The 25,434-nt window shown below is 46.8% G+C and overlaps 1 protein-coding gene across 1 annotated transcript in view; it reads right to left on the minus strand.

Moving 5' to 3' along the window:
* Positions 1-25,434, minus strand: part of CNTLN (centlein) — a 1,560,264-nt gene that overhangs the window by 565,185 nt on the left and 969,645 nt on the right. The window contains exon 17 of the mRNA XM_086961469.1: positions 20,323-20,452. Coding sequence (XP_086817595.1) covers positions 20,323-20,452 — 130 coding nt within the window. The remainder of the gene's footprint in view (positions 1-20,322; positions 20,453-25,434) is intronic.

Below are 25,434 nucleotides of genomic sequence, written 5' to 3' on the forward strand. Positions count from 1 at the left end.
ATATCCTGTTGTATGCCTTGGTAGTATACATGTTGGACACTGGGAGCCAGTTAAGACACACATAGACTACTTGGATATATATTCTTTCTCGTAGACCCACAGTTATTCTTTCGTAGTTTAAACTTTTCATAGATTCCCATAGTATCATTCCACGTCGTCGGAATGGGAGTCTCGGTAACAAAAATAACATAGCAGTAGGTTCAAAAGAGAAAGAAAAAAGCCTATGCCTCATTCCCTTTTGTAGAATGTCCGCCTCTTTTTGTAAAAGAGACCAAACTAAGCCTCAGCCAATCAGAAGAGCTTCACCCTATAGAACCCTCCTGAAGGAGCCTCAGATGTTTGTAGCCGTTGTGTAACAGTAACCACATCTGCTGAAGGCTGAGCTTTCTCAGGGTAGGTGGGTGGGCACATGGGAATCTATGAAAGTTACCAATACTGGGGAACCAAAGTCACAGGTAAGTAACTTGTTTTCTTGCCCCAGTATTGTAACTTTCATAGATTCCCATAGCTTGTATCAGAGTAGCTAGCAGTAAGAAATAAAGCACATTTAGTGACATAAATAAAGAAACATGTCTGTATTCGTACCATCATGAAAGAAGTAAATCATATACTGAAATAACAACCTTTATCGATAGTAAATACAAAATGTGCAGAAATAGGAAGGAGGGATAGCAGGGAAAGCTCACCAATTAGTTGAAGAGGTTCCTCAGGACTGCCTGACCCACAGCTGTGTCTTTCTGTGTCAAGGATTCCAAGCAGTAATACTTCGTAAAGGTGTGCAAGTTGCTCCAAGTCGCAGCTCTGCAAATGTCTCCGATGTGTACTCCCGCAAAGAGAGCTGTAGATGAAGCCACGGATCTTGTTGAGTGTGCTCTAATCCTGCCTTTCCGTGGCTTACCCACTGTTGAATGGCAATTTAGAATGGCACTGGAAATCCATCTTGTAATACTTTGCTTTGAAAGTGGAAGGCCCTTGCGAGGACCACCAAAAGCAATGAATAATTGTGAAGATTTAAAAAATCCCTTGGTGCGATCCAAATAACATTTTAAGTACCGCTGCACATCCAGAGAATGAAGTGACCTCCCTGCTGGTGTGGAAGGGTGAAGAAAGAAAGACTTGAGAATCACTGGTTCATTTAGGTGAAAGTCTGAAGGCACGTTAGGTATGAACCTCGGATTAGTTCTTAAAATCACAGTATTCCTTTTGAACTGGAGAAAAGGTTCTAGTATTGTGAGAGCCTGCAATTCCCCAATGAGTCTCGCCGATGTGCGGGCAAGAAGGAGAGCCAATTTCCATGAAAGAAATTTCCTGTCCGTCCGATGTATCGGTTCGAAGGGATTTTTCATAAGCTGTGGAAGAACTAAATTCAAATGCCAAGTAGGAGGCAGAGGCCTCACCGGGGGAACAAGCCCTTGAGAAATTGTTTAATTATTCTTGAAGACCAGAGAGAAGGTCCAGAAGCCGAGCGTCTGTAGCGAGAAATCGCTGCAAATTAACTTTTATGGATGAATGAGCCAATCCTGTCTTATCCAAGGACAAGAGATAAGGTAGAAGTTGATGAGGCTGAGAAGAGAAAGGGTCAACCCCTTCCTTCCGGCACCAAATGCTAAATCTTTTACATTTCAAACGGTAAGTTTTATTTGTGGAAGGGGCTCTAGCCCGAGACAGAAGTTCTCTTATTTTATTTGAGATGGGAAGGTTCATGGATTCTTGCTGCTCAGGAGCCATGCAGTCAGGTGTAATGAATCTGGATCCGGATGCCAAATCTGCCCGTGGGACATCGTGAGAAGATCCGGAATCTTCCGCAAACGAATAGGAGGGACGAGAGACAGAAGGTGACGTTCTGTGAACCAGAACTGTCTCAGCCAAGCAGGAGCTATTAGGATCATCTTGCACCGTTCCGTTTTGATCTTCCTGATAAGCCTCGGGATCATTGGAATGGGGGAAAGGCGTACACAAATGCTCTTGACCAAACTTTCGAAAGCGCATTCCTTAATGACTCTCAATGGTGAGGCCTGCTTGCGTAGGACCGGCATTTCTTGTTCGTCGGGGTGGCAAATAGATCTATTGAAGGTTTGCCCCACCGTTGAAAAATCTCATCCAAGTCCACTTGGTTCAGTTCCCATTCGTGGCTGACTGACGATAGCCTGCTGAGTCTGTCCGCTTTTCGTTTAGAACTTCTGGTAGATGTTCTGCCTGTACATATGGCGAGTACCTTTGCTGTTGGTATGAGCCTCTGTATGATCTGGTACTCCTCCCTCTGGCACCCCTGAATGGAGCTTTCCAGGACTGAAGAGTACCAAGAGACCTAGCCGACACTCTGTATCTTTCTTTATCTCTTGGAGGGCATCATCTATGTGTTTTCAAAATAATGGCACTCCGTCGAAAGGGAGGTCCAAGATCCTATTCTGGACCTCCGGCCTGTATCAAGTCGCTCTGAGCCATCCCTTGGGACGAAGAACAGCTGCTCCAGCCAATGCTCGAAAAGCCGTAGTGGCGTTGTCCATGGCACAATCTATCACCTCAGCCGATGTTGCTTCCACTTCTTGCAGTATTTTCTTGGCCTCACCTCTTACCTCCTGTGGAAGTTGTTCCAAATAAGGTGAAAGGTCACACCACAATTGGCGATCGTACCTGCCCAGTATCGCCAAAGCATTTGCCGCTCGCACCAGGAGGCTAGCCATTGACGAAAACCTTTTTCCTGCATTATCAAGGCGCCTGCCCTCCTTATCAGGAGGAGTTGTAAGGGGTGCTGAAGGGTTGCGGGATTCCTCTGTGCCGCCTGTGATATCACAGAGTCCGGTTTAGGTTGCCCAGTCAAGGACGCTGGACCATCTTCAGGCGCCTTATATTTATTTTACAGGCGTGGCAGGACTGGAATAACAGTAGCCGGGCTTTTCATAGCCTTGAGACCTTCATCCCACACATGCTCCACAATGGGTATAAATCGGGTCACCCTCCTATAGGGCTCTTTAAAATCATAGAGAAAACACTCCGTCTGTACGGAAGGTTTAGGCAGCTTGAATCGGCTAGATGCTCTCTCCATCAGCTTATGGAAACCCCTGACATCCGCTGGGGGAGAATCCACCGGATCTGGACTAGGCAACGCTGGATCCGGGATCACATGCTCATCCCACTCTAAGCCCTGATTAGGCCTGTTATCAATATTCTGATCCTCATCCGAAGATCATCCTGTACGTCAGTAGTGTTGAAGAAATATTCAAAACAGGTGTTTGTGGCTGAGAGAACCCCTGGGTTGGCAACTCTGGAGAAATCATCAATGGAGTTGTAGGGGCAGGTATAGTTTGAACTGCCGGGATAGACGCAACCTGAGTCGCAACCTGAGAGGACCTGTTTTTATAGTCCTGCAGCATACTATGGAGATCCGAGAAAAGTGAAGAAGGAACAGACACCATTTCCTGGCCTGCGGACACCTGACATTGATAAGATTGTTGGTTAGAACATTCATGAAGAAACTCGCCTTCAGAATCTGTTTCCTGCCTCTTTATCAACAGTTGAGAGGGACTGAGCATACCCAAAAGAGTCCTGATCATCTTCATTAGAATCCTCCTCTTCTAGTAACAAAGCGGGAGGCAAGGGGGTAACCCTCCTTAGAGACGTCATGTCCTGAGTTATCCTTTTCAAGGAAATAGTTAGTCTCTCCGTCGATGACTGCATCGTCAACGGTACCGTGGTCTATGGAGGAGGTAAAGGTAAAACCGTCATCGTTGTCGTCAACGGAAGAGTCACCGTCGACAGACTGCCGACGGCGAGATGGGCATCGTCGACGAGACCGCCGACAATCCTGTCGTCATGGTTGTCTTCATGGTTGTCGTCGTCGAAGCACTCGTCGATGACACCGTCGTCATTACCATCGTCGACGAAATCCTCGTCACCGTTACCGTCGTTGATATCCCCGTTGACATCCTCCTCGACGTCGCTGTCACCGTCCGTCGACGATTCCGTCGACGACGACTGTGCCGTCGACGAGCCCGTCGACAGCACCACTTTAGTTACCTTGGATTAAGACGCCTTAGTCGACGGAGCCTTCTGCTGCGTCATCGACGACTTGGAGCTTTTCTCTGACTTCTCAGATGACAGAGAAAATGGTTTCTTAAAAGTCAAAGCAGTCTCCACCACTGCTGAAGGTATAGAAGGTCCCTCCCTCTCCTTTACACCGTGGTGAGGAGATTTGACAGGACTTTGACGCTCAGACTCACGGGGGGTCTTTTTTGATGCCTTACCCACAGAAGGTGAAAGGGAACCCTACCCCTTTTGCCGAAGAAGAGTCCTCACTGTCACTTGACAAAGTCTCTTTTCTGGACTTCAATTTCTGGAGCCAAGTGAGGAGGCGACCCTCACAGTCCCGGAGGGTCTTTGAAGAGAAGGTGCAGCAGACCTTGCATTCCCCAGCCTTATGATAGGGATACAGGCAATATATACAGTCCTTATGCCTGTCCTCCACATACAGCCTTTTCTTACCACAGGTGGAACATGACTTGAAAAGGGCCTTCTCCTCCTTGTCAGACATTTCAGAATAAACACTTAACAATCCTAAAGAAAGGGAGGAGCTTCGCACACAACCAAGATGGCCGCGTGAGCACAGAGCTCCAGAGACCCTCGCAACCTCCCACGTCTATCCTGAAAATTATCCTGACTACATCGACGGGTTATTGAAGACGAAGCATAGCTGAGGTGAACGCCGTTGTCCAAATTTGAATCGGACTTCGGGAACCGGAATTATAACGATCTGAATATTGCGGCCTGCCCCTCGGAGATGCCCGGAGCTTGAGTTGGTACAGTGCCCGGTCAGTAGTTGAACAACAGCGGCATGAAGAGACACTGACTTGAACTTTCACTTTCGTTTCAGGCTCCAGTCTGATCCTATCTGAGAGAGGAACCGCAACCAACAGACAACAATTTGATGGCTCAACAATCATAAGGTGATATCCTGACTGCGCACATTGGGCCTAGACTGTCGGTGCCCTCTGGTTGCCGCTGTTGTTTTGATCGCATCTCCACGTGCGGCCATTTTCTCTCGAGATACGCCACTTTGGAGGGCCTCCTTGTCTGAGATGGCGACTAGACCTGATGGCGACAAGCAAAAATCCAAGACCACTAGGCGAGGTGGCTACACCCAAGCAAACAACATGGATCGATATGCCCAATCCAAAGGATCCCCTGGTGGTCCGAGCAGATCACTAGATGATACTAAAGAGGGCCCGGCCTCGATGGCAGAATTGACTTTACAAGATGTCATGGGCGCCATTGATGGGATGAATATTTACAACAAGGGGTGGTGAGGGACAGAGTCTCTGGATGAAGGCGTCCATCGGCCAGCAATTGGAGACTCTCGCCCATAAGCTGGACACGGTTTCGATCGATGTCAACTTGATCCGTGCGGATTTATCAAAAACTAATGAGAAGGTCAAATCCTTAGATCTGAAAACTTCCAGCCTAACGGGTGATGTGTCCGACTTGCAGACAGAGGTCTGCAACTTGCGGACCTCGAACGATCTTTATGTGCGCCGGTTGGAGGACTTTGAAGGAAGGGCCCGGCGTAATAACATGCGCATTATCGGGGTCCCGGAAAAATCAGAGGATCCGGTGGCCGATTTGTTTGTGGAAGATCTAATCACCAAACACCTCGCTCCTAAGGGTCTGAGCAAGTTTTTCGCAGTTGAACGGGCCCACAGAGTACCGGGTGATAAACCGAAGCTGGGTGCCCTGCCTAGGCCTCTCATCGCTAGAATCTTCAATTTCCGTGATAGAGCTATCCTGCAGACCTCACGGATGAGTGGTCCTACCAAATTCGAAAATACCACTAAGTTTCTACCCGGACTTTACACAGGCAGTCCAAAAGCAAAGACTAGGATTTATAGGCGTGAAACGACAGAGAGATGGAATTAAAATACGCAATGTTATTTCCAGCCAGGCTGCGTGTGGAATATAAGGAACAATACAAGGCTACCCCTGATGAGAGGTAGACTCCCCAGTGCACTGCGTGAAAAAGACACAGAGGTCTAAAGATTTAAAGCAAACTTCATATGAAAGTTCAATCCAAAAGGTTCACTGATTCATCGTCATTTAATGCATATACATTATACTCCATGTATAAGTCATCGTGATCCAAATGTAGGTAATGTGTATCATCAACAAAATTACAATCCGAAATTCATAGATCCCAATGCATTTCGGGCTGAAACATAGCCCTTCCTCAGGGGATAGCTCTACAAACAAAAGAAATACCATCATCAGATCTAGTTCAAGTGTCAACTGTTAATTACTAGAAAAGCAACAATACTAAGTATAACACGCATACAAGGTGAAACGTGGGGTGTGCTACATGAAACAACCAAACTTCCCACAGTGCGTGTACCAGGAAAAGGAAGCGTGTAGAAAATGAAAAAATGACAAAACGGGAAGAAAATTCACATCCAGGATTTACAGTGCGTTGAATAGCCTCGTGACGACGGTGTAACAAACATAGTAAGCCACCGCTAGAATCCCAGACTGTCAGCTGGCAGTGTGAACCAATGCGTGCGGAAAGCGTTTAAAGACCCCATTTACGTGAAAGAATAACGAAGGTGCAACCAAGCTATGTCGCGCGCGGTTCAAGCAGAAGGACCGTGAATGTGTGCCCAATAAGATAAAGAGGTCCCCACCAAGAGGTACTTACAGTAAACGTTAAGAACGCAATCGTAAGTTGGACATCGAAGACCACGATACAAACGCGCCCAATACAGAGCCGGTATAAACAATCATGGGTGAACATAGAAGATGGACTATGAGGCATACAGGTGTAGGCGCCATCTTAGAGTGGTGAATTAACACCCAGCAACATTGAAAGTAAACCCTAGTAGGAGTATCCCCAACAATAAGGACAGAGTAAAGTGGAAAATAAAACGCGAGCAAGAAGCAGTATAAAGCACACAAATAGACAGGTGGAAAAATAACACAATAATAGATAGAGAGTGACAAACAGATTCAGCGTGACAAACAAGAACATGTCATGATAGTTCACAAGTAGCATAGAAATTCCATGTGATCATTGAGCCCGTGCGGCTGCATGGTCGCCATGTACCGGATCCAAAAGTTCTCCCTCTTCAGTAAAGTTTTTTTGTTATCATGTGTCATTGGTACTTGTTCCAGAATGAGATATTTCAACTGTGCAACTGTGTGGTTATGCTCCAGAAAGTGTGCGGCAACAGTAGATTTTACATTGCCTGTCCTTATGTTGCTCTTGTGTTCCAACAAGCGTATCCTGACTTTCCGTTCGGTGTGTTCAACGTAACACTTGCCACAAGGACACTTCAGTAGATAGATGACATTCATGGAGTTGCACGTAGCATTCACCCGTAGTTTTATTGGGTAACCCTTCATGGGGTGGTTGACGACATTCCCCAATATGCAATTGTGACAGTTACTGCAGTTATGACAAGGGCGAAGGCCCTTGTAGGTCACAGGTTGACCATCAGATTTGGGTTTGCATAGCATTTCTTTCAAGTTTCTTCCCCTTGTATATGCAAACATGGGTTGTTGTGCAAAGGCTCCCTGAAAATCAGGTTCCAAGCTCAGTAGTGTCCAGTGTTTGGAAATGATGTTTTTGAATTGTTTACTCAAAACCGTATACTTGGATACTACTACCATTCGGGAGTTTTCAGTTCTGGTGCGAACCTGTAGTAGTTCTTCACGAGTTATATTACCACACCGGGTGACTGCCTTTTGTAGAGTTTGTGGCGGATAGCCACGAGCCTTGAACCTCTCAACCATGTTATTCATTTCAGCTTGGCAGATCTCATCAGCTGTCACGATGCGTTTGACACGCATCAATTGGGACAAAGGTAAGTTCTGTTTCAACCCAAAACGATGAAAGCTTTGGTAGTGCAACATTGAGTTCCGATCAGTCGGTTTTCGGAAAATGGTGGTGGTCACTATGCCTGCATGTCTTTCCACCTTCCCATCAAGGAAATGAATGCTTGATCTGTCAAAGTTCCAGGTGAACTGTATGCGCTCATTGATGAGATTCCATGTATTCAAAAAATCCAAGAGAGCTTGTTCAGTGCCAGACCATAACATAAAAATGTCATCGATAAATCTTAAGTATAGTTTCCCACAATCAGTCCAGGCAGTCTGATTCAATATATGGGATTCCTCAAAAGACTTCATAAAGGTATTAGCGTACGACGGCGCTGTACAATTGCCCATGGCCGTCCCGCAAAGCTGATGGAACCATTTATCAGATACTGTGAAGTAACTATGGTACAAGGTGAAGACCAATAGTTCCATCAACAGTACCTGCAAGTCAGAGTCAAGATTGGAATGGGAAAGTTCATGTTCAACAGCCATTAAACCCAGGTCGTGGGGTATGGACGTGTATAGCGAACATACGTCCACCGTACATAGTATCAGATCTTGATCTTCTAACATGCTAACGGCTTGTTGTAGCTTAATCAAAAAGTCTGTTGTGTCTCTGACATGAGATCTTGTGTTCAACACGAATGGCTGTAGATATTTGTCTAGAAACTTCCCAGTATTCTCGTGAATGCTCCCTCTGGTTGAGACTATAGGTCTCATAGGTGGTCTGGAGGGGTACTTGTGCACCTTCGGCAACATGTATAACACAGGTGGTTTGGGGTTGATAGGTGTGAGATACCGCCTTGCTCTGTCGTTGATGGTGCCATTATCGAATGCCTGACCGATGATTTTCACCAGTATAGAAGCAAACTCGTTGGTGGGATCAGAAGGTAAAGGAGCATATGTATCGAGATCAGATGTGTGCATCTCAATCTGTTCCACATAATATGTCGCGTCCATGATCACTAGGGCGCCGCCCTTGTCAGCAGTTTGGCAAACTATCGAGGAGTTGTTAGCAATCTTCTGAATGATGTTTTTTTCAGCTTTTGTCAAGTTCTCACGTTTCACCTTAGATTGAAAAGGTAATTTTGCGATGTCGCATTTCACTAGATTTTCAAACGTGTCTATTATTTTGTGACTCACGGGAGCCATGAAGGTACTGTGGGGACGTAGTCCTCTTAACATGTCATCATCTCGTGAGGGGGTGGTGATTACATTTTGAAAATAGTGTCTCAAGCGTACATTGCGTAGAAGTTTAAATATGCTCACTTCAAGTTCCAAAGTGTTGGTTCTAGTAGTGGGAACAAATGATTGCCCTTTTTGTAATACACAAACTTCTTCCTCATTCAGCTGGGTGGATGAAATGTTAATCACCAAATTCTCGTGATCACTCATTTGCGTCTGTTGCCCCTCTTTGTTTGGGCCTGTTCTTTTTCGACCTCTGCGGGTTTTGCCCCGCCTGGGTCGTTGCTTTGATCCTGATCCTGTTCTAAAAAACGAACCGCAGAGCTTGAGGTGCCAGGTTGTTGTGCTGGTTGTTCGGTGGTAGGCTTAGAGGTTTTACGTGTTGTTGTGTCACCATCAGATGACGAAGTTTCATTCTCAGAGTACGGATTGTACGGGCGATTTGGGCGTCGGCGGGCGTACACTTCTGCCCAAGTGTATACCTCGCCGAGCTTATAATCTATGGTGTCCCTCTTGTACTTCCGGAATTTTCGTTCCTGTGTCTCCTGTGTGTGCTTATCAAGTTGGGCATTCACGTCCTCCAACATTTGAGTCAGCTCAGCCGGATCCATGGCATTGTCCAGCTCGGTACGTACAGCTTTAATTTCTTGTGCCAGGTCTTCTAGTGTTTTGGACAATTCCTCCACTATAAGCAGAATCAAGTCCAACGAGCATTTGTTGAGGATGGCAAACCACCTCTCAACAAATCTCGTGTTGTTTTTGCATAGTAAGGGTTTGAGGGGGACCCGTAGGCCCCTAGGGATCCGTTGGGCGCGATGGTACCGCACGAGGGTACTTGCGTGTAGTTTTTGGTTAGATTCCTTCTTGAGTAAGTAGAGCAATTGTTTAATGTTACTCTCAGCGCTCCTAGAGCTGGTAGCCGTGGCAACATCCTCCTGAATCATGCCATAGATTTTATCGGCATCCCCCGCCGTGACAGCGAAGGTGTCGGCCTTGAGTTCAGTCATGTTTGGTACCAAATCATAATTCATTTTTAAAGTTCAATTAGCGTGCTAAATCCTCGGTACAGAAAGGTAGTGGACTCACAAAGATTAGAAAGGAGGTATTTGCACAGCTGTTGATAATCTAGGTTACAACAGGTTACGCAGTATGGCGTGCAACCAGGGGTGAACGCTGTCTGGACCGGTCAGCGTATGTTCAAAGACTAATACAAGGCTACCCCTGATGAGAGGTAGACTCCCCAGTGCACTGCGTGAAAAAGACAGAGGTCTAAAGATTTAAAGCAAACTTCATATGAAAGTTCAATCCAAAAGGTTCACTGATTCATCGTCATTTAATGCATATACATTATACTCCATGTATAAGTCAACGTGATCCAAATGTAGGTAATGTGTATCATCAACAAAATTACAATCCGAAATTCATAGATCCCAATGCATTTCGGGCTGAAACATAGCCCTTCCTCAGGGGATAGCTCTACAAACAAAAGAAATACCATCATCAGATCTAGTTCAAGTGTCAACTGTTAATTACTAGAAAAGCAACAATACTAAGTATAACACGCATACAAGGTGAAACGTGGGGTGTGCTACATGAAACAACCAAACTTCCCACAGTGCGTGTACCAGGAAAAGGAAGCGTGTAGAAAATGAAAAAATGACAAAACGGGAAGAAAATTCACATCCAGGATTTACAGTGCGTTGAAAAGCCTCGTGACGACGGTGTAACAAACATAGTAAGCCACCGCTAGAATCCCAGACTGTCAGCTGGCCATGTGAATAAGACTACCTTATGGCGATGTGCAAGTGGTCGACTAGTTTCAGCTAACAGGAGTATTGCTCCAGAGTGCCTCCCCTTCCGCTCGGATTTAGATGCGAGGTACCGACGGATAGAGCGGGGCCTCCATTTCCCGAGCAGTTGCCGGGCGAGGTGAGGTCTTCACCCACACAAAGCTGGGAAGAAGATCTTTTCCTGTGAACAGTGGACACTGGGGTTCCAAGTTGTAAAGGGGGAGACATGACTTTCTTGAGTATACTACATGTTATTGTTACAACTTACTTTCTCTCACATGTGTATATACCCCCCTACCTGTGTTGCAGTAGCTTATCATATACTATTTTTCAAGGTCCTGATGAAAGCTGGAGCAATACTCCTGTTAGCTGAAACTAGTCGACCACTTGCACATCGCCATAAGGTAGTCTTATTCACTCACTACTAGGCGTGTTTTTAATCTTGACACCTAGACTAATCACGGTTAGCAATTTTCTCAATCTAGGTAGCCAATTTTAGTTAGCACATTTTCAATAGCACTGCACGACTTTCTACAAAAATTTCTTCGAGCATTACTGTGGCTATATTTGCCGGTTTCCACTCATGCACTGCCATGAGATGGTCCAGGTGATACCTGGAACGACCACTAATCCCCATATGATGAAATGCCGCCATAATGGGTGGTCTGATGGGGCTCTTATAGCCCAGTAAGACTCTTCACTTCTTTTTCACATGTGTGCCCGTGTGATTGCCGCACACTATACAAGACAGGACACCACTTTTGACCTGGTCTTCTCTTTTAGTTGCATGGTGTTCTCACGAGGGCGGCGAAGTTACGTGAGCCAGCCATCTTGGCTTCCTTGGATGCCACGATGGCGTTTGATACTGTAGAATGGCCGTATTTGTGGGCTGCCCTCGCTAAGTTCGGATTTGGTCCAGGTTTTATCGGGTGGGTGCGGCTCCTCTATGAGGACCCCCTGGCGCAGATTGTTGTTAACGGGCGGGTTTCCAAGCTGTTCGGTCTGGGGCGAGGTACGAGACAGGGTTGTCTCTTGTCGCCGCTATTGTTCTCCCTGGCCCTCGAGCCCCTTGCTGCATGGATCAGGAGGGAGCCTTCGATGAGGGGTATTCAATGGTCCCCTGACTTCGAGGATCGTATCTCGCTCTTTGCAGATGATATCCTTCTGTATCGAACGTCACCCCGGAAATCTCTAATAGTTCTGTTTGATGTCCTGACCTCCTTTGGTAGGAATTCTGGTCTTGTTATAAATTGGACCACGTCTTGTCTATATGTGCTCTGGGGTGAGGTCCCCCGCGTGACTGTCCCATCCAGGTGACGCCTTCTGGGTTTAGGTATCTCAGAATTTATATTTCACTAGACCCTGTGGCTCGCTATGAGCAGAATTTTATCCCACTTTTGAATAGGTTGAAATTGGATGTGGCGGGTTGGCGTAAGCTCCCGCTTTCGCCGCTCAGCAGGGCAGCTCTCTTCAAAATGATGTCTCTACCACGTTTCCTCTATGCACTCCAGAACACCCTTGACATAGTTTTGGCTAGCTATTTTCGTGCAGTGGAGGGTCTCCAGAGAAAGTTGATTTGGGACGGCAGATCCCGTATAGCGCTCGCTAAGCTAACACTCCCATGGTACGATGGGAGTATCGCTCTCCCGGACATTAAGCCGTATTATTGGGCGTCTCAACTGAGCACTATTAATCATGGCATGTATGGTCCTAAATCTAACCCCGCGTTTGCTATGGATAGGTGGTTGTTACCTGGGGGTGATTACTATAGAGCACTGTACTCGAAGTCAGCTGGTAGGGGTCTGTCGGGGCCTACGAGGACTGCGGTACGTCCGTGGTATAATGAGAATACTGCGATGGGATGGAAAGATCGCATGACTCTGGCGACCCCACTTTTTGCATCTGAGGGACTGGGGAACCTGTGGAAGACCAAGGGCTTTGAAAAGTGGGACCTGATTGGTATTAGTAGGGTGGGTGACCTCTGGGTCAAGGACAGTATTAAATCATTTGAGGCGCTGAAGACTGAGTTCCAATTAAATGATAGGGAATACTTTCGATATCTTCAGATCCGCCATGCCTTGAAGTCTAGTTTCTCAGAGGGTGAGAAGATCCCGGAATCGTCCCCGCTCGAGGATAGGGTGCTGGATGGTCATGTGCCGGACAGTACTATCTCCTTGATCTACAAAAAACTAATAAACGATAGGGCTGCCCTACTGGTTCAGCTCCGGGACTCATGGACCCGAGATGGCCTAGAGTTGGACGACGAGGACTGGCAGTCTGCGGTCTCCTCTCCCAAGGAGGTTGCGATTCCGGCTCGTCTCCGGTTAGTTCAGCTCAAGATACTCCACAGGACCTATGTTACTGGCCCCCGTCTGGTTAGAATGGGATTCTCCGAGGACGGTTTGTGTAAGCGGGGATGCGGGCAGGTTGGGACGTTTTTCCATATTCTCTTGGAGTGTTGCAATGTGACTGTCTTCTGGAATGAGGTGCACAAAACGATAGAGGAAGTTACGGGTGTTGCTCTTTTGCCTGAGGCCAGGCGTTGTTTGTTGAATGTGTGGTAGCCTACGGATCACAATGTGGCGCAGACTCAGTGGGTGACCCTTGGGAACATGATCGCTAAAAGAGATATAGCACAGTTATGGGGATCCCAGAGACCACCTACAGTTGAAGCATGGAGGGAGAATATGGACTGGGCGATGTTTAGGGAGAAAACTGTATACGTAGCCCGGGGCGACCCCGGAAGTGGAGCAAGATATGGGGTCCCTGGAACAGTTACCGTGGTGACATCTGCACTCCTCCCATGACAACTAACGCTGATGCTCCACTTTCCCCCTCACCTAACGTTCCCACTGAAGGATTATCATAATGTCGCACTGACTTGTTCCTCGCCCCCTCCCCCCTCCCATTGCCGATTGCAAACGATTCTGTACTGCCTTGTTCCTCCCTCGATTGAACTGGTATTTTGTAAACTGTACTTTATTGCCTTGGTTGTTTATAATTTTCAATAAAAAGAAACAAAAAAAAAAATAAAACAATCCTGAAGAAAAAGTTGAAGAAAATTCTCAAAAGAGTAGAAAATGAGCAGAGCTCAAAGGAGACTCCCCAAGCACAACGTGCAGTAGAAAATCTGAGGCTCTGAGGTTCCTTCAGGAGGGTTCTATAGGGTGAAGCTCTTCTGATTGGCTGAGGTTTAGTTTGGTCTCTTTTACAAAAAGAGGTGGATATGCTACAAAAGGAAATGAGGCCTATGCCTTTTTCTTTCTCTTTTGTACCTACTGCTATGTTATTTTTGTTACCAAGACTCCCATTCCGACGACGGGGAATGATACAAGCTATGGGAATCTATGAAAGTTCTAATACTGGGGTAAGGAACTCTTCTGTAAGTATCTCAGATAAGAGCTTGTATAGCCTTAAAAAGCAGAAGTAGGGCCCAGGCCATCAATTATTGAAATCAATATGAGCCCCAAATAAGCCCATCCCCCAAAAAAACCACAGAGAATCAAAACAGTTAAAATATATTAAAAAAAATTAGAAACCCTCCAATCAGTAAAGCATATTGCAGACCACTCCCTTTAAATTCACAAAAAATCAAGATCATTGTACGAGCATAGCACAGAAAAAAAAGTTCAAACCACGTGGCACTAGCACTGCATATCGTTCAAAATATGGAGATAAAATTTAACTTTAGTAGAAACGACATTCTTGAGTATGGAGTGGGCACTAAGTGAAGTGAAGTAACATTACCCACTAGAATGAAAAAGCCCCATTCCCTCATAATGAAAAGCAGGCTCTGCACAACGCACATAACGTATAACAACAGACACTGCAAATGCACAGTGGCACACAGAAGAGAAGATCCTTATTACATACACCACCAAATCATTTACCTGCACAAAGGCACACCAAGCAGAAAAGCTAGCTCTACATGAGCATAGGAAGAGCCCTTTTCCCTGTTCAAGGTCACACTGTACCAAACAAAGCGCTTTCTTTTCCATAATCGAGGCAGCAGGGTCAGATAAAGCACAATTTGAATGTTGCGGTAACTGAACCAGCCACTGATTGTGGTGGGTATATATCTGCTTTTGAGGGTGTGTTTCTGAGAGACTTCAATGTCGCCTCCTACTTTATGTGGTCTGTCAAATTAGACAATTTTTCATCCTTGAGACATCGATATATTTGGAAAGTGGGTTAAACAGAGTCAGAAAAGAGACTGTAAATAATAGTATTATGAGCTTTGGCGGACACAGGATAGAGAAAAAGTGATGCTTGGATTAACAGATGTGTAGGTGGGAGCGTATTTGAAACTAATGAGGTTATTTGCATTGAAGCATTCACAGTGAGAAGAGCGACGGCAGGGGCTGCCAGAGAGTAAGAAAAGGGCAGAGCTTCATTTGAGAAAATTAAGTGTCAGGGCCCAAATATCCCCTTCGTCGACAACCGTGCCTACTTCAACCTCCAACGCCACTCCTATGATTCTGATAATTTTCCTGACATAGTTCCTATGTCAAACCTATAACGATGTAAAAAATCGTTGACCTAAAAGTAGGTTTGTAAATACAAGTAATTACACTGCACTTTGCCATTTGTTTCAAATTGGCAGCCTTCCCCATTTAGTAGTGTGGCTCACTGGTTAGAGGCGGCAGACCCGAGAGCAGAGGACGGCCCGGGACCAGGGTTCGATTCCCAGCGCGGCAGGTTTCTGGACCAGGGTCAGCGGACTCGATAATTCTCTCGCCTCGGTGCCCACTCTGATCAGTGATCACACTCGGCAACTCTGGGCATTAGCTTGCCTCATCTTCACTAACGGCCCCACCAGACCGCCGGGGATGCCTGGTCTCACCCTGGAGATACCCATTAAGGGACCATTTCTCAGGGGAGTCAGGAAGGGTTTCGCAGCGGTCGAAGCGCCTTGGGACCCTACGGGTAAGTAGTGTGCTATATAAATGCCTATACATTTACATTTACATTTACATGCAGAGATGATCTGGTGTTAGAACCTTGGCAGGTGTGATTTTTCCATTCCATTATGGCATCTCTAACCCACCATTTATACGTTTTCAAAAAACAACCGTAAGTATAAAAATTCAGTGGAACAAAATGTTACTCACTATTTACCCACATACCATAGGTCCAATTAGGAGCTCATATTCCCTCTATTGAGTTCCTAAGTCTAAATCTGTCCACAACAGAGTTATTAGCCAAATCAGTAAATAATTTAGCAGGCAGTTACAAGAATGACAAGCCCAAGATGAGATTAGGTTGTTGGAGGCAGGGAATTTGCTCTCACTGCTTGGGGTGAGCAGAGGACTGGGGGAGGCCTCGTAGAACACTTGTGCCACTCAAATAAAAATGTGGCCGGACAGTAAAGTCCTCTGCATGGTAATAGATGGGCACCCCTGCCCTGAGAGCCGGGACTGTTCTGATGTCTTGATCTTTAATGCTGATTTTTCTTGTCCTAGGTCAACACGGATAATGCATGTGCACCATGACATAGGCCTGTCTCACAGATAGTGGTCTTGTTGGACCGGAAGGAGTGCCTAAAGCACTTGTCTCATAGTGATGGAAGGCTACTGCCTTCATCAGGTGTTAAGGAGCATGAGAGCGGAAGTGGCAGCATACCTTGTAGTGATCAGTAAAAGTGAACAGGTCCTTTCAAACTTGTGTCACTGGAGTGAGGCCTACAGGCACACTCAAATTTAAAGTTCTGCTACTGTGTGCTTAACTCACCCGTAGCCTACATCACTTTGTTGTGAAGTGCTGTACAATGCAAGTGTAGTGTATGGGGACTGGATGTGTTTGTGCTTGGGAAGCGTACCATTCAGGGATAATGCAGTACGGAGAAGTGCATACAATGAGAGCATTAGCTGGGTGTATGTGTCCCTATGAGTGGCACAATACATGGAGGATGTGGTGCTGTACAGTATATGCATTGTAAATGCATGCACAGGATATATGTATGCTGATGAATGGTACAGTACATAAAGGATACATCACTATGCAGTGTGTGTAGGTTTTATACATTCACTGGGTGTATGTGTGCCTGTGGATGGTACAATACATGGAGAGCCCTGGGTTTCATCTTGGGAGACCTAGGCCTGCATTGTGAAACATCGAGAGGAGGTAGAGAAATCCCCTAGACAGATTTATGTATTGCTGCATTACAGTAAGCTGGGTGGGACACACAAAGGGTGCTCTTTGATTCAGTAAGAGGTCACAAGGAAGCAGCGTGGGCACATCTCAGGAAGGAGATGAGGTGATAAGAGAATCAAAGAGTAGTGCTGGGGCCCTGGGCTAACCTTTTGATACAAATAACCGTGGCTAGCATCCAGGTGTGAACTCTAGTCACTCCCTTGCCCTGTGTTGTGGGGCTAACAGCTTTGGTATCGGCTTTGCTGTGATAGACTGCTTTTGACAGGAAGAGAGAGCAGAGGAGCGGATACTTCAAAAGAAGCAAACCGCCCATCATAAAATTTCAAACACTCAGCCCCTTAATCACATTGAGTGCCTGAAAAATTGGCCACCCAAAATTGGGATCTGCCAAGTAGCAAGCCGGCTGTGTGAGAAGAGGAAACACTGCAAGACTTCTGCCAGTGACCAGACCTTGGGGCCAAGTCCCCAGGCCTGTTAATCTCCCTGCTGAGTGAGGGGACATCTTACAGGGAATACAAAACCACCTGCCCTGGAGCACCAGCATCTGCCTGCTTGCCAAGACCAATGTGCCCTGTGAGGAAAATGAAAGCATTGGAGACACTGATATGGGTCATTGCCCATGTACATGACAAATGCCAGAGGAGGGCCACCATGAACTGAGCCATGTGTTGCATTGCGCCGACCAGGCTGGCGCCTGTGCATAGTGCCAAACTGGCGACCCCATATGCCAGCAGAGACCGCTGTAAAAAGACTGCCATACGGAAAGGGCTGAAGCTTTGTGCAGTAGCCGGCTGCGACCCCGGATGTCAGGAGGTGCAGCCACCAAGGGCTTCACTGCGCCGATCAAGCTGGAGCCCATATACTGTGAGGGTAGGACGACCCCGTATGCTAGAGGGGTTCACTGGGAGCATCAAGAACTGCGACCTGATATGCAACTCCCTGCTGGAGAAGTGAGGATACTGTGGCACCACCTACGTATCATCACCATGGCGAGGGACCCGCACCATGATCATCGCAACAACGCCTACCGGGAGATAGAGCAGATATTTACCCCACAGGAGGAGCTGCAAAGAACCTCTGGTCACCTTAGGAGAGCAACCACGTGTGAGGAACTCTGTACCAGATGAGTGAAGCCTATCAAGGCTTAGTACCGTGAACTCAACTGCAAGCACACACAATCAGGGGCACTCAGGAGCTCCAGAGGCTTCACACCTGCAGGGTGGGTAAGACTAATTTTAGGGGAACTTGTTTGCTAGTTAGTGCTGCGGCACTGGAACACGGTTGACTTTGAACTAGAGTCAAAGTAAACTCTTGAGACTCTGACTACTAGAGGGGAATACCCTGGAAGTTGCCAATAGTGAATGGGGAGTAACCACTATTGCTAGAGCGAGGAGGGAGTGGGACAAGGAATAGCCAAAAAAAACACTAGAATCTCGACTTCAGGAGAAACTATGTAATTGCTTGTTTACGTCATATTTTTCATTTGTGTTGCTAACGGCAGAAATGAAATACTTCCTTTTTTCATAAAAGTAAGTATTTGGCTGGACAATAATAATTGCTGCTGCATGCATTTTGAGTTACGAGACAGCGTTCACTCTCCTGTATTACCCCTTCCCTCCCATCCCCCTGAGGAAGCCTTGGACTGCTTGACCACATTACTACTGAGAGTCAAGTGCAGAAGGGGTACTTTGCCAAGTTACTCAGGATACATAGTAGGTCTGGCCCTGAGACATCAGGAGTAAAAAGCCTCAACCCCCACATTTGTGCCCAGTAGACGCGGAGTGCCTAGTGGCCATTGAAAGGGGTTCTTCCAATTGTGTGATAAAATGTGCAACTGTCTAGCCACTGCATAGTCAATATAATCATAAATACAAGCACATCAATTAAATCCTAGGTTCCAAAAATGAGTTCTGGTGCCAAAACCTTGCACCTGAACTCATTTTTCTTTCCTGTACACTCACTCATGTATTTTGGTGCAGGGTAAGATAACGTTGATGTTGTACAGGTAGCATAAGATAGTAGATCAGACAAGGAGGGACAAAAAGGAGGCTGCCACCTCTGGGATAGGTGGTGATAAGGTGAACGAAGGCTCTGATTAAATGCGTTTCTCGGCCAGTGAGTGTTGCAGCAACTCAGAGGGACATAGAAGAGCTAGACATTAAAATAGTAATTAAAGTGTGATGGAAGAAGTTAACAGCTATGTCTCAAGTAGTTTACAAAACACAGTTTTAGCTGATTACTCACTGCCACTAAATACTGTTCCAGGCTGCCTTTACTAGTGAGGAAAGAGAAGGCTATTCCTCTTATTCGGCTCTTGTGTAGCTCGGGGACAGGAACACGAAACAGTGAAAGAAAGGAGAGTCCAGGGGAGAATGCTAATAGAAATGTGATTGAAAATATGCAGCCGATGAGTGATCTGGCGAGCAAGTAAAAGAAAGCAACTGGGTCTAAACGTAAGTCAGTAACGATTGAGTGAGTCAGTCAGTTACTGAATTAGTAGGCGAAACAGTGTTACAAAGTCTCTATCTGTGACAGTGTTGAACCAGTGAGACAGGGCTTTTTGGTTATCACATGTGGCCACAACCAAACCCAACACTGATCCAGCCAGGCCCCACCTAGTTCATGGTCCTAAAGAAGGTAGCTAGGAAGAAACTGTATAGTAAAAAATAAAAAAAATAAAAACCACACCCACACAAATTGGCTGCTTCACTCAAAGGCTGGCCACGGAAGAATACTCCACATAATGGGTGACTGTACAGCTTTCTTTTATTTATAGTTGAGTGCCATTCAAAAATATTTTAGGTAATAATACTTCGTTAAGTTAAAGAACCATTCAGTAAGCTTTAATGCTACACACCTAATAGCCTCACCACCCCCGTGTCACCTCACTCTGCGACTGCGGTTAAAAACGTTAAAGAAGCAAACAAAAGGCAAATACGTTACATTTCAATTGTCTGAAGTTGTCTTGATCACATACAAGTCCGTCCAATAGTGGAGAAATTCCAAAACTTTAATAAACTGTTTAATATTTCAAGTTATTAGCTCAAGCCCTACCCATGCCACAGGAGGAATTTTAGGGGGTTCATTTTTGATTGATCGCTGCTGCTGTAAGGCACATGGCAGTAGAAGCTTCAATATTTTGTTCTTAAAGCGTACAACAGGTTTTATTTTACAACCATATAGTGCCCAAACACGTGCTTCAAATAGTGATATTCTCCACAAAATTAATTAAAGAGCAAAAAAAAAAAACTCTTCGCTTTTTTTTTAACATAAGTTTACCATGACAGCGAGGGCCATATAATGCCCAACATATGAGCATTAGTGATGTGTGTAGTACCTGCTTGATATAGAGGAGGTTCATGCCTTGAGAGTAGCCAACTCTATCTTCCAGGAGTTCATCATCAGCAGTTGGATTTTGCTTTACTTCCATTTCTACCAAACTATCAGAGGAAGTTACTTCAGAATCACTAAATAGAAAAACAGAAAGTACCTTAAGTGTTCTCGTTTTTGCCTTAAAATACTGACTTTTTATTAAAAAAAAGACAGGTTATCCACAAAATGCATTTTTATCAATGAAGAATCAAAGAGTCACAGAATGGTAATGCCCCATTAGCACTTGTCATCACACAAAATGATTTACGGAAAAGCGAGGACACACTGAAACTACTAAGACCCCTACATGGTTAAAGTTACATCATGGTAGCCCACCCACTAAAGAACGCCTACCTGATTGTAAACACAGAGGCAATATTCCCCACTTTTGTAAGCAACACTGGCCGAACCTAACTAGAAATGTAACCTCACTAATAGTTAGGGCAGATCGGTGACTGTAATGAACTTGAATGCAAAGACATCTCGGTATTCGAGCAGCCACCTTCTGAACCAGATGGGGCACGTGCAAGAGACCAAACTCTGCATAGAAGGAGTATCCAGAATCTAAATACCTCGATAGTAAGGCAGGCCCTACTTATTAGTAGCAATTGCTGTTTCGTTGATAAAAGTCAAGTCTCATGAATGATAATAGATAGAAAAAGATGATTGGAGCAATGAGACTGACACAGGCAGACTGCTATTATGTAAAAGTATAAAATAGTTGAAGCGAAAAATACAGTTCATCATGAAAGTGTCCCCTATAGCATCTCTCTAGGGAAAATTGTTTAAAAGAGGAGTTTGCCTTTCTTCCTGATGGATGTGACAAAACCTTCCACCTCCAGTAATTACCACACAGCGAAGATGCCAGAAATGGTAGGACTCAGGGAATCTAACTCATGATTTTGCAGGTACAAAACTACCACGGCAATCTGCATTCAGCTTCCACATACCGGCTAGATGACCGCTGACAGCCTAATTCCTTTGCCTGTGGCCCAATTCCATTGTTTGAGAGCCTCACTACAGAGGTGTCTTCCCTCAACACTGCAATTGTTTTTCACATAAGGCATCACAACAATGCTGTCTGTAGAAGCTTGAACCTGAGCTAAATTCATACTGGGGAGAAGAGTTGTCCTTAGCACCAGAACATTTATGAGAAAAAAAACATTGCCTATTGGCTGAAAGATCCTTTTATTGAAATTTCTCCCATATGAGCCCTCATCCCAGGAGTGACGCATCCATCACTGCTGTGAGTTGGGAACCTGGTGCATGAAAACGTTCTCCTGCAATACACATGCCCAATTGGTTGCTCAATTGAAGCTGGGGAACCAGAACAGGTGGGGTTAAGAGGGTTCTGCCTGTTTTGTCCATACCATTGTAATACCTTCAATGTGTCGGCTTTTATGTGGCAGCAACAAAATGCATGAGGCTATCAGTCCCAATAGCTGAAGAATAAACCAGGGCATCAGAAGCAAGTTGCTGAAAAATCATGTGGACAATATTCTGCACTCTAGTGGGGAAATGCACAAAAAAGTGGTGTCGAAAATCACTCCAATATACTTGATCTTCTGAGCCTGGATTGAAGGACATTTTCTAGCTGATTGTTTAGAGCAAAGCCACATAGGAGATCATCCTCTACTAGTAGATGTTGCTTGTTTGGTGATGAGCATTTGATCAGCCATTCATCTAGGGATGGGGAGGTATGTATTTATTCTTTGAGGAGTTGAGCCCACCAACATCACCACTTTGGAGAAAATACGTCGGTCCTTAAGTAAAAATGGCCAAATCAAAGTGCTCTTTTGAGTGAAGTCAAGAAACCATCTTCGCTGTTCCCTTTTCAAGAATTTCCAAGACCTTTGTCATCAAGATGTTTGCATTTGGGGAAGGGAAGTGGGAAAATAGATGGGAAATGTCTGCAGATCGGAAGAGAGTAATCCAAGAAACATGAAGGAAACATAGGAAGTTGTGGAGAGCTCTTGCTGTCACTTGCAGCAGTGCCAGGATTCTCCATCTCTGTATAGTTTAGGGATAAAAAAAATGCTGCTGGATCTGCTGGGCCTGGCTTGTACCCGAGAGTGTAGCCTCTAAATAGGCTTGTTACAGTGCTGGGGAACGGCCCGATTTACAATGCAATGGTCTCGTCTTTGTTAACGTTGGAGCTATTGGCATTGCAAATGTTATTGTTTTCATTTTTTTTTAAACCAACAAATATATGGTACTGTCATTTACAATGGCACTAGCTTAATCTCTCGCAAATGCGAGACCTATTGCATTTGCATCCACACAAACACACAGAGCCACACACACACACACACATAGATGTGGTTGTGGTGGATCTGGTGGATGTAGTGGTGGTGGATGTGGTGGTGGAAGTAGTGGTGGATGTAGTGGATGGTGTGGTGGATGCTGTGGTGGTGAATGTGGTGGTGAATGTGGTGGTGGTGGATGTGGGGGTGTTGGTGGATGTGGGGGTGTTGGTGGATGTGGTGGTGGTGGTGGTGGATGTGGTGGTGGATATGGTTGTGGTGGTGGTGGTGGATGTGGTGGTGGTGGTGGTGGTGGTGGTGGTGGTGGTGGATGTGGTGGTGGTGGTGGTGGATTTGGTGGTGGTGGTGGATGTGGTGGTGGTGGATGTGCTGGTGGTGGATGTGGTGGTGGATGTGGTGGTGGTGCATGTGGTAGATGTGGTGGTGGATGCAGTGGTGGTGGTGGATGTGGTGGTGGTGGTAGATGTGGTGGTTTGGTGGAAGTGGTGGTGGTGGTGGATGTGGTGGTGGTGGATGTGGTGGTGGTGGATTTGGTGAATGTGGTGGTGGATGTGGTGGTGGTGGATGTGGTGGTGGTGGATGTGGTGGTGGATGTGGTTGTGGTGGATGTGGTGGTGGATGTGGTGGTGGTGGATGTGGTGGTGGTGGATGTGGTGGTGGTGGATGTGGTGGTGGTGGATGTGGTGGTGGTGGATGTGGTGGTGGATGTGGTGGTGGTGGATGTGGATGTGGTGGTGGAAGGTCCCAGAAGCAAGCGTTAATTGGACAGTAGGTTTACTACCTAGGCCATAAATCATGCCCCCTGCTCTGCTGTCAGGCTGGAGGTTAGTGGGACGCTGCCCTTATTAGGAGCTCTCCTTTCCAGGTGGCGAGCCAGCCCAGCGCCTCTGGTAACCCCTGATGACAGACTCGTCCTCAAGCGGACGTGCCTTTCTCTGTAAACGCGTCTAAATGTTGTCGTTAAACCCAGCACTCAGTTATGCTTCTGTGCCTTTTGAAGAAGGCATCTTACTCGACTACAACATAACAGCCGTTCAGGACTGGTCATTCTGGTGCCACGAAAGTGCCTTGCGGCTTTAGCTATAACGTCACATACAGCACTAAAATGACCCTTTGGGAAACCTGAACGTTTACCGCACCCGAATTTCCCACAAAGCAAACACAATGTAGTGCGTCCTAGGGGTGCGTGCAACCCGCTGAGCTACAGCCGGCAAGCACAATGTGATGCGCCGCACCCCTGCATATCGCCACACGCTGGGAGGTGGGGAATGCCGCCGGTCGCAAGAGTTTTACCAAAGGTGGGAACCCGGATCGAGACCCGCCGCATCCCGCGAGTTAGCCACCCTGCCAGGTCCCGTTCCTTCAGCCGAATGCGAGACATCCCTGCCCCCAGCTCTCGCGTCGGATTGAGCACCGGGAGTTTGTCCAGCGATATCGCCACAAGAGAGCATTAGTTGACAACATTGCCAACAGATGGGCAATGCGTCCAGATTCGTACCGGCAGCATTCACCAACACATGCCCCTGCGGCGCAGCCACGCAGATGCTTGACCCGCACTCGCCACCCCCCCTCCCCCATAACTATGCGAGGTCGCGAGCCCTCCTGCCCAACCCCTAACCCGGGTAGCCAGGAGGGGCGTCAGGCGGGGAAATGAACTGGAGGTGTGGAGGTGTAAAGTACAATGGGAGGCAGATTGGGGGGGGGGGGGGGGGGGGGGGGCACCGGAACAGGTTGTCCCCACCTAGCTCCGGACGGAAGAACTAGGAAGTAGCAAATCTTACGAGCGAGGATCCCGCGTCAGAGAGGCGGGAAGAGGCTGCAGCGCGGAGAGACAGTGAAGCATCTGAAAATAACAGCCCTTGGCAGTACAGACACAAACACTGACACGGGGAGCGAGCTCAACCCCTCCCCCCATGGACAGGAACGTGCCACGCTGAAAATAACAGGCGCGGGGTGGTTCGCTCACACACACAGAGGGGGAGTGGCCTATAAGCAGCGCGAGACACCGCACCTCACCCCTTAGAACCTGTGACGATGTAGCACAACAACAAAGGTGGAGGAGGGATACACACAAGCTTAGGTTCATAAGCGCAAAGACAACCCCTTTAGGCCGCCGTTCGCAAACTAGTGACAGCTCAATTCATATAACACTGACTATTTATGCAATCACGAGGTGACAAAATGCTAAAGAGTCGACGGGAAATAGCAGGTACACCCCTTGGGAAGGTTCCTTTAGAGGCGGTCGCATGCACTGGGGGCTCCACTCGTCCACCGAGTGCGTTGGTTGCACCAACATGCCCAGGCATTTTTAACACAAAGAGACTGCGGCAATGGCATGGCTCCTCACAGCACGCCCAGAAGTGTGGAGAGGAGGCGGCGGGCGCCTTTCACAGGCTCACCGGGCTGCAGAGTGCGTACCCGGGCAGGGTGAGACACAGCAAGTCTAAAACCTGGGGACAAGCTCACGGGTCTCCTTCCAGCAGAGACGGCGGCACGCCCATCACTGTGGAGAGGAGGCAGAGTGCGAACCCGGGCAGGGAGTCTACAGTGTGTCTGCTCACGCTGCCTGCACGCGCCAGTCAGCCCTCTGATTTTAATAAGGAACACCAATGGTAGTGTTTATTTGGTAGTTGTCAACGAATCAGAGAGCCGACTAGGGCGTGCAGGCAGCGTGATGGGGGGGGAGGGGGGGGGGTGTTTTGGACTGAGGACGTCACAGAGATAAAGGACTGAAAAAACTCACCCCCCAATCCGAAAAAGACGGGGCTTAAATTGAAAGACAAACCCCTTCGCCAATGCTGGCCGCCGTTTAG

The sequence above is a fragment of the Lissotriton vulgaris genome, chromosome 3_1 (genome assembly GCF_964263255.1).
Source record: "Lissotriton vulgaris chromosome 3_1, aLisVul1.2, whole genome shotgun sequence".
Lineage (NCBI taxonomy): Eukaryota > Metazoa > Chordata > Amphibia > Caudata > Salamandridae > Lissotriton > Lissotriton vulgaris.